Source organism: Ilyonectria robusta (assembly GCF_021365365.1).
Source record: "Ilyonectria robusta strain PMI_751 chromosome Unknown BGZ61scaffold_36, whole genome shotgun sequence".
Taxonomy (NCBI): Eukaryota; Fungi; Ascomycota; class Sordariomycetes; order Hypocreales; family Nectriaceae; genus Ilyonectria; species Ilyonectria robusta.
Genome location: NW_025764470.1, coordinates 280,633 through 296,571, shown reverse-complemented (window position 1 = coordinate 296,571; position 15,939 = coordinate 280,633). Strand labels below are relative to the sequence as shown.

At 55.8% G+C, this 15,939-nt stretch overlaps 5 protein-coding genes across 5 annotated transcripts; 4 read left to right on the top strand and 1 right to left on the bottom strand.

Annotated features, from left to right (window-relative positions):
• Nucleotides 1-76: 76 nt before the first annotated feature.
• BGZ61DRAFT_463975 (uncharacterized protein) lies at nt 77-781 on the top strand. Its single transcript, XM_046247455.1, has 4 exons — nt 77-179; nt 315-399; nt 459-519; nt 591-781. The coding sequence occupies exons 1-4, from the start codon at nt 175-177 to the stop codon at nt 650-652; spliced, it is 213 nt and encodes a 70-aa protein (XP_046096271.1). The 5' UTR covers nt 77-174; the 3' UTR covers nt 653-781.
• On the bottom strand, nt 782-1,951 carry BGZ61DRAFT_432753 (clathrin light chain). The gene is made up of 3 exons (XM_046243891.1): nt 1,757-1,951; nt 1,487-1,695; nt 782-1,429 (listed from the first exon to the last, which is right to left on the bottom strand). Exons 1-3 carry the CDS (start codon nt 1,797-1,799, stop codon nt 971-973), a joined length of 711 nt encoding a protein of 236 aa, XP_046096270.1. The 5' UTR covers nt 1,800-1,951; the 3' UTR covers nt 782-970.
• Nucleotides 1,952-2,481: 530 nt separating this feature from the next.
• BGZ61DRAFT_485427 (uncharacterized protein) lies at nt 2,482-6,938 on the top strand (the record flags this gene model as incomplete). The annotated part of the gene is made up of 5 exons (XM_046249708.1): nt 2,482-2,579; nt 2,641-2,732; nt 2,799-2,999; nt 3,058-3,860; nt 4,479-6,938. 5 exons carry the CDS (start codon nt 2,482-2,484, stop codon nt 6,936-6,938), a joined length of 3,654 nt encoding a protein of 1,217 aa, XP_046096269.1.
• A 937-nt stretch (nt 6,939-7,875) lies between these two features.
• BGZ61DRAFT_369102 (Alpha/Beta hydrolase protein) lies at nt 7,876-8,832 on the top strand (the record flags this gene model as incomplete). The annotated part of the gene is made up of 2 exons (XM_046241937.1): nt 7,876-7,941; nt 8,005-8,832. The coding sequence occupies 2 exons, from the start codon at nt 7,876-7,878 to the stop codon at nt 8,830-8,832; spliced, it is 894 nt and encodes a 297-aa protein (XP_046096268.1).
• Nucleotides 8,833-10,187: 1,355 nt separating this feature from the next.
• On the top strand, nt 10,188-11,579 carry BGZ61DRAFT_369029 (uncharacterized protein; the record flags this gene model as incomplete). The annotated part of the gene is made up of 1 exon (XM_046241930.1): nt 10,188-11,579. The coding sequence occupies one exon, from the start codon at nt 10,188-10,190 to the stop codon at nt 11,577-11,579; it is 1,392 nt and encodes a 463-aa protein (XP_046096267.1).
• Between the last annotated feature and the right edge of the window lie 4,360 nt (nt 11,580-15,939).

Genomic DNA, 15,939 nt, shown 5'->3' with positions numbered 1-15,939 from the left:
TGCCTAAGCCAACGAGAGCACTGGCAGCTTTGCTGAGTCATTCCTCCATCCCGGCTCCAATCAGGTTATGGCCTCATTTCTTCCTCTTAACATCGACATCCTCCGTTAACCACTCGACTCGCACCCGAACCTCACCACCGAAGCCTCTCCCGCATCTCCGCAACCGCCGCAACAATGGGGTACGTATAATTGATCCAGTGCCGTTGTCCGCGACACCCAAACTCACTCGATCCGACGCCAATTGCCAATTGCCAATTGCCCATTGCCGAACCCGAACATCACATCATACGAGATCCGTCGCTGACATTCTCCAGTCTCGTCGATGCCAAGAACCCGGTGCCTCAGCACCAGCGCTTCTACCAGTCCGCCTACAAGGCTCACACCCGTCTCTGGCTGATCGTATGGCCGAATTGATACACCCGCCGACCACCAAAAGCTCCTGCTGACCGAACCGATAGAACCCTCGCAGCCGCTTCCTCATGACCCCCTACCTTATCATTCTCTGGGGCTCCGCTGCCGGTGAGTTTCCGAATATTCATCATCGAGTTGAATGACACGAGGAGGGAAGCTTGGTTCTAATGTTATTATAGCTGGCCTCTACGGTGCCGGCCGCAAGGTCCTCGGCTACAAGACCTACTTCGGTTCCGAATAGACGATGGTACTTGCTCGATTTCGCCAATAGCTCGCAAGGCGATGGAGTGGTGTGGTTCACTGTGAATAGTAGAGTGTGTCAATAGATGGACGCAATTCAGATCCTCAGGACCTCAACGGTGTTACTACGATGCTATGATGTGCGCCCTTAAATCGTGTTTTATATTCACACGTCATTGCCATTATCAACCTTGACTCCTAAACTCTAGAATACAGTACGGAAAGTCGGAAAATTACTGCACCGACAAAGAGATCTGGCGGCGTGTGCTCTGCACCGGGCTGAATCTCTGGGCCGCATGCGGACCAGCTGGGTCTATCTTTAGTAACCCGTGGCGCCAGGTGCCTTCTCGTCCTTCCGCAGGTTCATCAACATCTCACGGAAACGCTCCTTGCCAGACCCAGCAGCCCCGCCCTTAGTGCCCTTGCCGCTGACATCTACCAGCTTCGCAATGCGATCCCAGCTCGTGCCGCCTGAAACGGTATCCTCCCGGCTGGCCAGGAACTGCTCGGCCTCCTTTCGTGTTTGCGCAATGCCTTTCTCCTTCTTGCCATTGTAGTTCTCGTAGAAGTCATCGATGTTCTGCTGGGCCTCCTTAATGGTCTCCTCTCGCTGGGCGGCGAACTGCTCAACTCGCTTGGCGATCTGGGCGTCTCGGCGGTCGCGCCACTCCTTGATAACCTCAGGCTCCTCCTCGTCCTCTGCGGAAGCCTGGAATCCTGAGTTGTAGCTGACAGAAGGACCAGTAACAGTGTTTCCGCCGGGAGCGATACCGGTGCCCTACATGCGCCACCCCGTTAGCTCACGCGTCATCAAGCTTGTAGGTGAGAAACTTACAGCGTCGGGGCCAGTCAGATCAGGGAACTGGGACTCGAAGGTGGACGCCGCGTTTCCGCTTCCGCCGAGGAGGTCACCGCTGGGTTCGAATGCGGCAGCATCGCCGCTGGTCGCGAACTGCACAGCATCGTCTCCTAGGAGAGCCTTCTCGCGTGCAAGGAAATCTTCGGGTGCGGCATCAGCGGAGTTGTCCTTGATGTCGGGTTGCGCTTCGAGGTTCTTGGTCAGCTACGTGTGTCTGATGGGTCTAGGTTGTCGTCCTGAACTCACCACCAGCATCAAAGTCCTCGATCGATGGGAATCGGTCCGCCATTTTTGATTGCGCAGGTGTGTGGTATGTCTTGAATTAGGCTCGCACTGCTGTGTGATTCGTCGGCGAGATATAAAGGTCTCGATGCGTGATGTTCTCGTCGAATGCAATGCTGTGGTGATAGCTGTTGCTGCTGTCGACGCTCCTATTCAGGTGCTGCCAGGTAGACCATCCAAGCGGATGAGGTGGATTCTGCCGGGCGGTGAGTGGCGAACATCCCAAAGTGGCTGCCTTGGCGGGGCGGCGATATCGAATAAACCCGCATTGGAGCATCAAATTATGCAAATAGCCGCAGGTTTTCTTCTAGGGGGTGTTTACTTGTATGCTCGCCCAAGCTCCCATCGTCCAACCTTTTGTTGTTGTTTTATCAGAGAATCATTCCAATCCGTCGCAATCTTCAAGTCCCGCCTCTCACGCGGTCCTACGACAAACGTCTCCAAGCAAACCGAACGCGGGCGGGTCAATTTTAGACCAGCTTTGTGAGGGAGCCAGCACACAAACTTTTCTGCAACCTCGCTGCAAGTAGCTGTCGTAGTCGATTTGAGTGGCAACCACAGCAACTGCTCTTGAGGACGTAGAATCAATGCTCTAGCTCCCACCTCCGCCTCCACCAGTCAATAGAGGTTGCCTAGCCAGTTCGACAAATCTCTCTTCGAATTTGGATATCCGGTACCAGGCGCAAACCATGGCTTACAACGATGATTCCGTGCTGGCGCGACTCTCATCGCTCAACGAGAGCCATGACAGCATTGCAACAGCTGCCCAATGGATCATGTTCCACAGGTAAGCCCCTTCGCTAAGATTGAGGAGCTATCAATGATAAAATCACTGACCCAATTCACAGGAGACATGCGGATCGCACGGTGCAGCTCTGGGTGCAACGTCTGAAAGACTCATCAAGCGCAAAGCGCTTGAGTCTGGTCTACCTCGCCAATGGTGCGTTTTTCCTCGATATTTTCTGCTCAACTATTAGTCCATGACTAACGTGACCCGGGTGTGCAGAGGTGGCTCAGCAGTCCAAGATCCGGCATAAGGACGACTTCATCATCGCCTTCGCGCCCGTTGTGGCGGAGGCTATATCCATTGCATACAAAGGGGCTGCTGCTGATATCCAGTCGAAGCTCAAGCGGGTAGTGGATGTGTGGAAGGACAGGGCAATCTTTGAGGCGCCAATCCAGGCGGCCATTGATAATCGCATTGAAGGTTTGTTTGGTCCATGGCCGTGTACATTCTCTGGCACCTTTGCTGACTGGATGAACAGAATTAGACAAGGCCCGTGGCAGTGCCAAGCCGGGCTTTGGGGGGTCACCCTTTGGTGGCGGCGCACCACCCATCCCATCGGAGTTTGCCCCCCTGGTCTCTGCACACCAAAGTGTGAGCAAGTTGAGCATTCCTCTGAAAGCCACGATTGCATCTACAAACCAGGAATATGAGAAGCAAACCGACTCGTCAACTCCGGTGCCATCAGCGCCAGTCTATGCTGCCCGCCTCAACGGTCTTCTCAAGAGCCTTGCGAATGCGGAGAGCGCCGTTGCTGAGTGCGTGAAAGCTCGAGAAGGCCTCCTCTCTGGTCTCGAGAAGCTTCTCAACGCCAACAGGGCCGCACTGGATGGTGAAAAAGCCGCACAAGCGCAGCTTTTGAGCAGGAAGAGCGAAATTGAGGAAAAAAAGCATCAGGTAGAGCTTGCTATCATGCGTGCGCTTGGTCCCGCGGAGGGCAACGGTGAATCGGGAGAGGGAGGCTCTACAAACACACCCCCTGAGCCCGACAGACCCGAGATGGAGGCTCTCACCCCTCCTGCCATGGAGGCTTTCACTCCTCCCGCCATGGAGGATGAGCCTTTTGAGCCTGCTCCTGCTGAGGAAACAAGCGCGGAGACGCAGCCATCTGGGGATGGCATCGAGATGCTCTCAAACTTGGCATCATCCTACCAGTCCCTGCCAATCTCCATCAATGGAGCTAACAAGCGACGCCGTGTCGACGACGGTGACGACTTTCCGGACCTGGGAGGAGATGATGGCATCGACGCCGACGTAGCTGAAATGCTCAAGGAGGGGAACCAGGTCTGATGGCGAGAAAACTCTGGCGATGCCAATATCAGCGCAGGAGCTTGATTTTCTTTGGAAAATCTCCAAGAATGGTTCATTTCGTTTGGCTCAATTTCTTCTACCTTGTATTCTATAGTAGTTTCGTTGCTACTTCGTTCCTTTGGGGGTTGGAATCTCGGAGAGTATGTATTGTAAGGTATAGGATCCATCGGTCAGTCAGCACGTCATTTGCCCAATCCATAGCAGGATTTCGCTTCAACAACGTGTCTTAACTTATCTCGCGAAATATCAATGTACCAGTGACTACTATGTAAGCTGCATCTGGCCAGCAATCCCATCGCGACTCGGCATGGCGGCACCGTATGCGGGCAGAGTCCGAGGTCGTCGGTCAGTCGGATCGGCCGGGTTGGGGCGTAGCTCCGACCGAGGAACGCCACGGGGATCTGGGGATCCACCCAAATTTTGACCTTTGCTCCCTCAACTTCGGAGGCTGGGAAATGCCGCGACGATGACGGCATCACAGCCTGTTCAACTCTGATTCCCATCCCGCACCGCTCTAAATTACGACTCGCCACACCCTAGCTCTGCTCTGCCCCGGTGAGAACAACGCAGTGCTGATGATGCTCCGCTAAGAGGCCGTCTGAACAAACCCCCACTGTCACCATGGTTCCGGGAGTAGCCCGCCGAGTGCTGCTCCCTCGCATCGCCGAGAGCTCTCCGTTTGCCCCTCCAATGCCTCTCGCGGCATCACGGAGACCATTGACAGCTGCTCTTCGCAAATCCGATTCTCCTCTCCTCCAGGCGAGGCTATTCCACGCCTCGTCATCCCGCCAGTCCCTGCTCCCGCCGTTCTCTGTCGCAACATTCCGATCACCGGTTCCCAGCCCTCAACTACACTCACAACTCTCCCAGCTTCGCGACCGAGTTTCTCCCCGCCATTGCTCCGTAAATGCGACTTTGCGCCAGTTCTCCACAGCTCCCTGCCTGCTTCAACAATTGCAAACCAAGCAAGGAGAGGATGCTAAGAAGACCACCGAGCCAGAGGTCCAGAATAAGCCTGAGGAAGATGAACATAAGCACGAGTTTCAAAAGAGCGAGAGGGCTGCTCGAGCTGCCCAGGTCAACCTGTCTGCCAAGTTGTCCAAGGAGGGCAAGGGAGCAGGTGGCAAGGCTGGCTACTCGGAGATTTGGAGGTTGATCAAGATTGCGCGACCGGAACTGCGATGGCTCTCTATCGCCTTCGTGTTCCTTGTCGTCTCCTCTAGCGTCACCATGTCCATTCCTTTCTCGGTCGGTCGCATCCTGGATCTCGCCTCCAAGGGCGATGCCGAGGATATTCGCCTCTTTGGCTTGACCCTGAATCAATTCTTCTTGAGCCTGGGTGCTATCCTGACTCTAGGTGCCATGGCCAACTTTGGCCGAGTGGTTCTCCTACGCATCGTCGGTGAGCGGGTTGTTGCCAGACTTCGATCGCAGCTCTACCGACGCACCTACGTCCAGGACGCCGAATTCTTTGACGCAAACCGAGTTGGAGATCTCATCTCCCGCCTGAGCTCCGATACTGTTATAGTGGGCAAGTCCGTTACTCAGAATATTAGCGACGGCCTCCGAGCCCTGTTCAGCGGAGGTGCTGGATTCGCCATTATGGTGTGGACCAGCCCTCAGCTTACCGGTCTGTTGCTGTTGATGTTTCCCCCCATCGCCGTCGGTGCGTTCCTCTACGGACGAGCAATCCGCAACATTAGTAGGTCCATTCAGAAGAACTTGGGAACCCTGACCAAGATTGCCGAGGAGCGTCTGGGCAACATCAAGACCAGCCAGGCGTTTGTGGGTGAAGTGCAGGAAGTGGGCCGCTACAACCGCCAAATCCGCAGGATCTTTGCTCTAGGAAAAAGAGAATCACTTGTTGCCGCCACCTTCTTCGCCTCGACCGGTTGGGCTGGAAACATGACAATCCTAGCCATGTTAGTTGTGGGAGGAAACTTTGTGAGATCCGGTGCCATGTCAATGGGAGACCTGACATCCTTCATGATGTACACGGCGTTTGCAGGTTCCAGTCTCTTCGGTCTCTCAGGCTTCTACTCCGAACTCATGAAAGGTGTCGGTGCGGCGAGTCGACTGTTTGAGCTCCAGGACCGCAAGCCAGGAATCCACCAAACGGTTGGCGTCCCTGTCAAGTCGGCGCAAGGCCCGATCAAGTTTTCTGACGTCACCTTTGCCTATCCCACACGGCCGGCCGTCAAGATTTTTAACGGGTTGAACTTTGAGATTCCATCTGGCAGTAATGTTTGTGTGGTCGGACCATCAGGAGGTGGAAAGTCGACCGTTGCTTCTCTTTTGCTCCGATTCTACAACCCTACATCCGGCTCAATCACCATCAACGGCGTGGACGTGTCTACAATGAATGTCAAGTCCCTGAGAAGGCGAATTGGTATGGTATCGCAGGAGCCTGTTCTCTTCTCCGGCACCATTGCCGAGAACATTGCCTACGGAAGGCCTAACGCCAACCGAGTGGACGTTATTGCCGCCGCCCGAAGAGCCAACTGTAACTTCATCAGCGATCTTCCCGACGGTCTTGAGACGCAGGTCGGAGCCCGAGGATCTCAGTTGTCAGGAGGCCAGAAGCAACGTATTGCTATCGCGAGGGCCCTTCTCAAGAACCCTGATATCTTGATTCTCGATGAGGCCACATCAGCTCTGGATGCCGAGTCTGAGACGCTAGTCAACGAGGCCTTGGCCGGTCTACTGCGCAGCCGCAACACCACTATCTCCATCGCGCACCGTCTGTCAACCATTAAGAGGTCGGACCAGATCATTGTCCTCAACAATGAGGGCAAGGTCGCAGAGATTGGAAGCTATGTCCAGCTTGCAGCAGACCCTGAGAGTGCGTTCAGCAAATTGATGGAGTGGCAGATGAGCGGCGGTGAGGTGCTGCCTGAAAAGAGGACTTCTGAGTCAAGGGCACACATTACCGAAGCGGAAGAGATCGAGGACGACCTGGAGAGACGGGACGAGGCCGATGCGGAAGCTGAGGCTGAGACTCGGGCAGATGAAGAGGAAGATTCGAAGGGCGAGGAGAAGCGACGACCTTGAAGCAACATCGACTACCACAAAACGATGAAAACAACAAGGCTATGACGAAATAAGCCCTTCTTCGCCGACACGAAGCATATCGCGGGAATGTAATGACGCGGGCTCATGGTCGATGTGGACTTGGGTCCAAAGGGGCGGTTCAAGGAAATCATGTATAATATTTATCGGATATGTACGTCTGGGTCTCGGCCGCGGATGGTCCAACTACCAGCAGCTGCATAGAGAACTCCACTCGACAGTCACATGTACTCTTTTTGACGGCGTCGGTTATGGTATTGGTCCTACTTAAAAGGAGGATGCGTGGGGGATGGGAGGCAGCGGATGGGCCTCGGGCCCCGGAGGCTGGCGTGCTATAGAAGTGACAAATTCTGAATACTCCCTCTTTACTGATCTGTCCTTTCACGACTTGAACAAGCAATGAATCAGCCCTGCTTGAGGGTCTCGTTGCTCGTCAAATCAAAGCTGTAGGGATGGGTGACTTGGTTCCCACTGATGATATCACCCTGTCGCCCTACAGCCCGATTGCCAGTTCACAAGGACGGAAACCCTCCCAGGCTTGAAATTAAAGCATAGAATATAACAATTCCGTAGCAATTGGTATCATAAATGCTGTCCGTATCATGACTCAGCCCCAGGGGCCTTAGAAAATGAAGCTGCGGCAGGTGGTGGCTGACGCCCTGTCACATGCTTCGCTCACGACCCGTGGGTAATTGGCCCAGCGATGGATTCATGCCTCATTGCGGCATCCGTGCCATCTGCATCGCGCGGCTCCCGGCAAACATAACCTTGACTGCTCCACCGCGCCAGCTAAGCTCTCTCTTCACTTTACTCAAGATTCATCGTTGGTAGCCTAGATTCCCGGATAGACTCGGTCCCCGTCTCATTGCGCGTACCTTGCTGACTTCAGAACCTGTCCACAACACCGCCTCATCGCAACATGGCAACCGAAACCGAGGGCACGTTCCAGGCGGGCGATGCCAGCCTGTACACAAAGACCTGGACAGTAAGTGATGATTCTTGGTAACTCGGTGCTGCTGTGGCAAGGCGCTGGTTAACGCGGAAGTAGCCGACGGGCCCCATCCGTGCCAAGCTCATCCTCGTCCACGGCTTCAGCGACCACGTCAACTGGTACAATGAGATGCTGCACGAGCTAGCTACGCACGGCATCCAGACGTTCGGCTTCGACCAGCGCGGCTGGGGCCGCAGCGTCAAGAAGCCATCTGACAAGGGTCTCACGGGTCCTACATCACAGGTCATCGCCGATATAGTCGCCTTTATCCAGGACAAGCTGCCGTCCACCGAGCCGCTCTTCGTCATGGGCCACTCGATGGGCGGCGGCGAGGTGCTCACGTTGGCAGGCGACCCGCAGTACGAGGGTGTGGTGAGCCAGGTCCGCGGCTGGCTGCTCGAGGCGCCCTTCGTCGGCTTCGCGCCCCAGGAGAATCCCAGCTCCCTCAAGATCGCCGCCGGTCGGCTGGCCGGGCGCTTGCTGCCGCGGTTCCAGCTGCGTCACGTCATCCCCGCCGACAACATCACTCGGGACAAAGAGGTTGCGAAGGGCATGACAGACGACCCACTGTGCCACGATACAGGCACGCTCGAGGGCCTGGCGTCGCTGCTCGACCGGACAGCGGCGCTGGCGGCCGGAAACGTAACACTCGGCAAGCAGGTCCGTGGCTTGTGGCTGGGCCACGGCGACAACGACAAGACGTGCAGCTACGACGTAGCTATCAAGTTTGCGGAGCAGCAGGCCATCGAGGACAAGACGATCAAGACGTACAAGGGCGGGTACCACGCGCTGCATGTGGACCTGGTCAAGGCCGAGTTCACCAAGGACGTGGTGGACTGGATCCTGGAGAGGAGCCAGCCTGCGCCAGTTGAGGCGAAGCTTTAGAATAGCTTGCTTGACATGGACAGGTTCGCTTTTTGTGAGCATAGGAATGAGACCTTTGCGGAAATATCGTGTTTCAACGATGATGGATTGTCAGACGTTACGACCCAAATTGTGGACGTTTTCTCCTTGAACAACAAGCGGTGCCTTCGTATTTGTCTTCTAGACGACCCGATATTACAAGATAGTACGAGTTTAGCATTCATATCTTACCTCGCTCAGCTGTCATCTCAACAAGACGTAGAGCACTGTACCCAACATACTGCAACCCTATCAGGCTATATGCACATGCATTATCTTTGCGAGCCAAGAGAATGTAATCGTCTCAAGGGTAGGGTCAAGCGGGTCCACGGCCTTCGCCTCCTGTTCCGAGGACGCCCGACACGCCGACAAATGGAACGACGAGACGGAAGACGGAAGACGGAGGACAGTTCCCCGGCCGTTGAACTCTGGGGTACATCCGATAAACTATAAACTGAGCCTCATCCCTCCCTGACCTCAATTTGCAACCTCCAGTTTATACCTTCGCTTGAGGTCATGTCACGGCGCCGACTCCCGACTCCCTACTCCGATTCCGCTTCCGACACCTTCAGAAGGCCAGTAGCTAACTCGCTGCCCCAGAACCAATGACGGTGGAGGAAGTTTCCCCTTTACCCATTTATCCCAGCTCGGTCGTCTCTGCTCTGCGGCCCGCCACCCACAGGAGTGAGCACCTTTGTTTGCCTTGGTGCTATTGCCGTTGCAAGTGCAGTGGCATATTCGGCTGTTAGTGCAGCTTCCTACTCTGGACTTTAAACTATGGCCATCATGCACGCGGCAGGGGCGATAACCAGGCGACGCGAGATGAGCAAACATGCCACCACTGACGTAACGTGGTCCTCACGTGGGGAGCTGGTGTGTTTCGCTCAAGAGGCCGCCCTGGTCGGTGAGGGTTTGGTTGGTTGACGAGTGAGGGGCAGTTTGGATCCAGCTTGGACCTGGATGAAGCTATGCTCATTCTCGCCGTATCTGCTAATCACACGAAGCGCGTGACTCTCATTCCCACTTCGGTATCCCATCGCGTGTGGTGGCATCCAAGGATGGGGGAGACGGATTGCTAATCACCTTCTTTCTTGTGGCCCGGCCCATTGAGGTTCAAAGAAGGTTGTTTGCTGTTCCTCCCACGCCAATTGCTGCTTGCACCGGATTGTGTCGGTCTAGGTATCTCCATCGCTGGCGGGGAAGTCTCACACGTCATCTGCTATCATTCGCATTGTCCTGGCCATTGTGTATGTCCTCCGCTCGGCTACTTTCAGACCTGTCCATCTCGCACACCTTCTGCGTCTCAAATTCCTTACTCCCATCACTGCCTATCCGTCATGACGCCCGACGGCCACAACACCATTACTCATCATCCCCATGCCATTCACCTGCAGCCCATCGACCGGGCCAGCAGTCGCGCCAACAGCCGCAACCACAGTCGTCAGCCCTCGCCCTCCCGCCACGGCTCCAGCACAGCCGTAGAGCCAGTGGCCGCTGATGATAACGACACCATTGTCCGCAACCTCTCCCACGTCACCGATGTCGAGAGCCAGCTCACAGCCGGTCGCCGACGCCTCCCGGGCATCGCCGCCGGCCTAGACAACGACCCATACGGTCTCTCTCTCTCCTACAAGACAGACTCGGACCTCGATCAGATCAAGGCCAACACTTCTCGCAAGCGTGATGGCGCCGCCGTTGCCAAGCGCAGCCTCGGGCCTGGCCCCAAGTCCTCTGTTCGCCGTGTCCGGGGCTTTTACAAGCATCAGAATGAGACTATAGAGCGCATGCTAAAGTCGGTCGAAGAGCACCGCGACGAAGCCCGCCAGGAAGCCGGCGACGACCAGCTGAAGTTCCGCATCGCCGTCTACGGCTCCTTGATCGCCAACATTTTCCTCGCCGCTCTCCAGCTATACGCTGCCATCTCCTCGGGTTCCCTGTCGCTCTTCACCACCATGGCCGACTCCATTTTCGACCCCCTTAGCAACATCACCCTCATCATGTCTAACCGTGCCATCCATCGTGTCGACCCACGTCGCTTCCCCGCCGGCAAGGCCCGCCTCGAGACGGTGGGTAACATCATCTTCTGCTTTCTTATGATCGCCGTGTCGCTCATCATCATTGCCTTTGCTTGCCAAGAGCTGGCCCAGGCCGATGGTGCTAAGAAGTTCCATCTTCCTTCTGTGATTTCTGTTTGCGCCGCGTTTGCCACCAAGTTCTCCCTCTTTCTCTACTGCTGGGCCATCAAGGACAAGTATAGCCAGGTCAATATCCTCTGGCAGGACCACCGTAACGATCTCTTCATCAATGGTTTCGGTATCCTGACGTCCGTCGGTGGTGCCAAGCTGAAGTGGTGGATCGACCCCATGGGAGCCATCATCCTTTCCGTCACCATTTCGACCGTCTGGCTACGCACGGCTATTGCTGAGTTCCTGCTCCTCGTCGGAGTTACCGCATCCGTGGAGACCCAGCAACTCATCACGTACGTCTGCATTACCCACTCGGACGCCATCCAGGGTATCGACACGGTCCGGGTCTACCATTCGGGTCCACGGCTCATCGCCGAGGTCGACATTGTCATGGACCCCGCGCAAACGCTGCAGGAGAGTCACGATATTGCCGAGGCTCTGCAGATCAAGTTGGAGGATTTACCAGACGTTGAGCGGGCCTACGTCCACATCGACTACGAAACGACCCACAAGCCGGAGCACGCTTTGAAGAAGGACCTGTAAGGCCGGCGGCAGAGCAAGTCGTACAAATTTCAAAAATCGATAGGGCTACGTGTCAGAAGGGAGAAGCATTTTTGCAAGACCCAAGTGGCTGGAGTGAACCATCGAGGGGGGCAAGAATTGAGGATAAGAAAAGGGGGAGGACCCTTGAATTCTCGCCTGCCTCGTCTTGCTGGCATTGTACGACATATGGAACCGCTGCGTTACAGATCTAATATAAAATGGCCGAGACAATGCTCGCCGGGTAGCCCTCCCACATGTGGCTTCAAGAGGCTAATTACATGACCACTCGAGATGATGTGGCTGGCTCCGTCCACGCCTTCGCGTGGGAGTTGAGGATGTAAAAGAAACGCAAGAGACTAAGTAAGACATGTACATGCTTAACCCGCGCAATCAGAAAATGCGATGAATACGCGTCGGCGCGTGTAAAATGTGATCCATTCATAATTTTGCCTCTAGGACTCAGAAACCGCGAGGCGTGTGAGTTCAATTACACCAAGGCGACTTGCAGGGGTCGCAGGGTCTGTGGTTTTGAGGCTGGTGATGGGCTGCAGCGGAACATCAATGGCACATTGGTAGTCGAATTACTACGGCACAGGAGGTCAAAATCGACAGCTGAGGCCGTTTTGGTGCTACGAGGGAGGATTCCACAACATGCATGAGCGGAGAGTCGTGGAGGCATGATATGCACGGCGGGATGTGGGGAAGCGGGGGAAATGCTGGGTTGAATGACAGATGGTGGAAGTGTGTACTGGAATGGCGATTCGGATTCCTTCCTTTAGAGGTTCTCGATATCTTGGATTCTTCTAAGATGTCTCGGGTGCATCAAGCCAGCAATCAAAGAAGAGGGTTGATGAGCGACAGAAGCGTGGATGGCGTTGACAATTATCCACGCGAGAATGGCGATGCCGGCAGGTCCGGTTACTTATGCGACTACGACCGGGGATATTTTCCAAACAGGGCTAAACCATGGCCCCCGCCCGTGTAGTAAATGAATGGCATGGACGACCTGCTCGAGGCGAGAGCTGCGGATGCCATGACCATGAGGTTCGGGCTGCAGAGCTTAACTCTTGGGCCAAGATGGTTGGGGCGTCATGAACAAGATGTTTGTTGAGACATGGCAGGGCAGGGGATGAGACTTTTGCAAAGTGCGCGTTGGTCAGTACCTACACACGGGCAGACGGGTACGCGGGTACATGGGCAGGCAAGGATCTTGCGGTTCTCGATTGAACAAGCAAACCCTGGAATGGATTGGTGAGGTGCTGGTACGCGAGGGTCGCGCGTCGTCGTATTTGCGGCGTCGGCGTCGGATTGTGGTTGTAGTTGTGGTTGTGGTCCAGGGATGCATTGCGATGGGGCCTCGGACGCAGCGAGCCAGGGAGGGCAGCCAGTACGATCAGAACACCATCGGGCGACGATGCAGGATGCGCTCTGCAGGATGGGTTTGTGCAGCGGTACATTCATTGCATTTCGCCAGGTATCTATGTACGGATGACAGTGCTACTTCGTACCGGGACTTGATGAAATTACCGTTTGGCGTGAGGCAACTGTTCATTGTCATGATTGCCATGTCGATGATATGATGTTCAAGGAATGGCAGACGAAGCTGTAACGGTGGCTTGCCCGTGCGAATTGTTCCCTGTAAATTGGTAGGCCAGCGGCCGTCGGGCTTCAACGCCCCGCCGCCACTGCACGCAGCACCGACAGCGGGCTAGGCCAGGGAGCACCGATGGAGGAGTACGAAGTACAGGGTAGAAACGGCGCTGCAAGAGCCCAAAGCCACAGCAGCATTGGGCTTGGTGGTTGGTTCGCGTTCTGTTGCGTCACTGTGGAATGGGTTATTATTATGGGGGGGTGCAACTGCAGTGCTTCCCCAACGCGGACTCCCGCAGCTAGCCTAGGTACCTAGGTCGCCTGACGTTCCCCCGAATGCGACCTGTTGGAAACTTGCAGACATGCAGACACAGATACGTCGTACGGGACATTCAACGGGGCTTCCCCTATTTCTTTGTGTCACTCTCGTCTCCTCTCGTCTCCTCTCCCTCCTCCTCAGGACCACCCATCAAAGGAGCTCCCGGCCGTGAGAATGGTGGCGGTCTTGTACGACAAGCTAGCAAAAGCTTCACAGCACAAACCCCCCCCCGCCGATCGATCCACCGTCCCTGTCCCTTGGGCTCGGCCGCGCAGCTCCATAGCTAAGATAGCTCCCTGCGGCGCCTGCTAAATTACAGGGAGAGCCGGTTGACGTTCGGGGCCTGGTGGCGGGGGAGGGAGGCGCCCGGTCCACTAATTCCCTGGCTGCACCACCCCTGCCTTTCCTAAAATGGGTTCCGTCGAGTGCCCTAGTCGGGGATCCAGAGCGTTGCAGCCAAAGCCCCCACTATAGCCCGCGCCCCTCCGAGCGTGTCCAGGTGTTATAACCAGGTGGTACATGCACTGGATCTACCGGTTGGTGGACGTACATAGCTAGTCCGAAGCGCATCTGCAGCGGCTCTACCCTCTGTCGGATCATCACATCACCAACTCGCTCGCTGCATCGTCCATCGTCCATCCTCTGTCCTCTGTCCTTCCCCTCCCCAACTGCCCAACCCGCCGTCACGTCACGTCACGTCGCATCTAACCCACCCTGGCCTTGCGTCGCCTCCCTCCTCATTCTCTTCGTCCTCTCTTTCCTCCAGTCATCTTCTCCCAATCAAGCCCCCCAAAAAACAAGACGCACGACGACATCGGCGGCCTGGACCCTCCACTCTGCTCTCCCACGCTCGGGGAAATAGCCTGCCAACCTTTCTCTTCTCCTCCAACTTTTTCCACCCCGCAAGCTTCCCCTGCCTCATGGGTTGCTGACCTGTCTTTCAGCCTGTAGACGACCTGGGCCCAAAGCTCCGAGTTCGTCTCACAGCTTCAGCGGAGCGCAGTCATGGCCGCACCCGGCGGGGAACATGTCTATGCGACGGTTCGTCTGACCACGAGACTCAGCCCTCGTCACCTCGCGTACCCGAAACACAACGTGCTAACGTGTGCGCTTTTGCGAATAGCTTCTTCTTAGCGACTCCTATCTTCCAGGTTCGTCTAGTCCGTTCAATTGGCCTTGACCAGGCCTCATTGCTAACTCCTCCTTCTCCTCCTCAGGCGCGCTCGTCCTTGCACATTCCCTACGCGATGCCGGCACCAGCATCAAGCTGGCCGTCCTGGTCACGCTCGACTCTGTCTCTGCAGAGTCGATAACCCAACTGAGGGTAAGGTTCAGCTTTCAAACTCGCCTCAGCGTCGCTCTACAGCAAGTAGCTGACCAATTGCTCCGCTCGGCCTCTAGACCGTGTATGATTACATCTTCCCCGTGCCGCGTATTCGCAATGACCGCCCGGCCAACTTGTATCTTATGGATCGCGCCGACCTGCACTCCGCCTTCACCAAAATCAACCTCTGGAAGCTCACAGAGTTCTCTAAAATTGTCTACATCGACGCTGATGTTGTCGCTTACCGAGCCCCCGATGAGCTCTTCGCCATTGCCCAAAATTTTGCAGCTGCACCCGACATTGGATGGCCCGACCTTTTCAACACGGGAGTCATGGTCCTCACCCCCAACATGGGCGACTACTACGCCATGATGGCCATGGCTGAGAGGGGCATCTCCTTTGACGGCGCCGACCAGGGCCTCATCAACATGCACTTTGGTAACCATTACCACCGCTTGAGCTTCACTTACAACGTCACTCCATCCGCCCACTACCAGTACGTGCCCGCCTACCGGCACTTCCAGTCCGGCATCAACATGGTTCACTTCATTGGCTCCAATAAGCCCTGGTTTACTGGCCGCGAGGCGCCTCATGGCAGTGGCCCCTTTGACGAGATGGTCGGGCGGTGGTGGGCTGTCTACGATCGGCACTTCAGAGTCGAGGTAAGCCTCCGAAAGTTGGAATTCCTGGCCGTCCACGGCTGCTAATTTTGCCATAGGAATCCGCTCCTGAACAATACCCTCCTCCCTCTGAATACGTGCAGTACTTCACCAAGGGAGAATTCCACCCTCAGCCTGCCCCTGCGCAGCCAGGTACTGGTGAGCATCGTGTCCAGGGTCATACCGACCCAGCGCCTCAACCAGGCGTTCGTCCCACATCCCCAAGTCATGATCAACCTGGGTATCATTACCATGAGCACGAGCATGAGCTTGAACACGGCCATGATCAACGTGAGCAACATGGTCATCATTATGAACCACACCATGATGATGGTAACCAGGCCGGGACATCAGGCTCTGATTCGACCTTCCCTGCTTCGCATTTTGTTCCCCATAGCGAGTCTGTGAGCCATGCTTCAGGGACCCAGGCTGAGGCTCGGTCAGAGCAACAGGTGCCTCACGATCAAC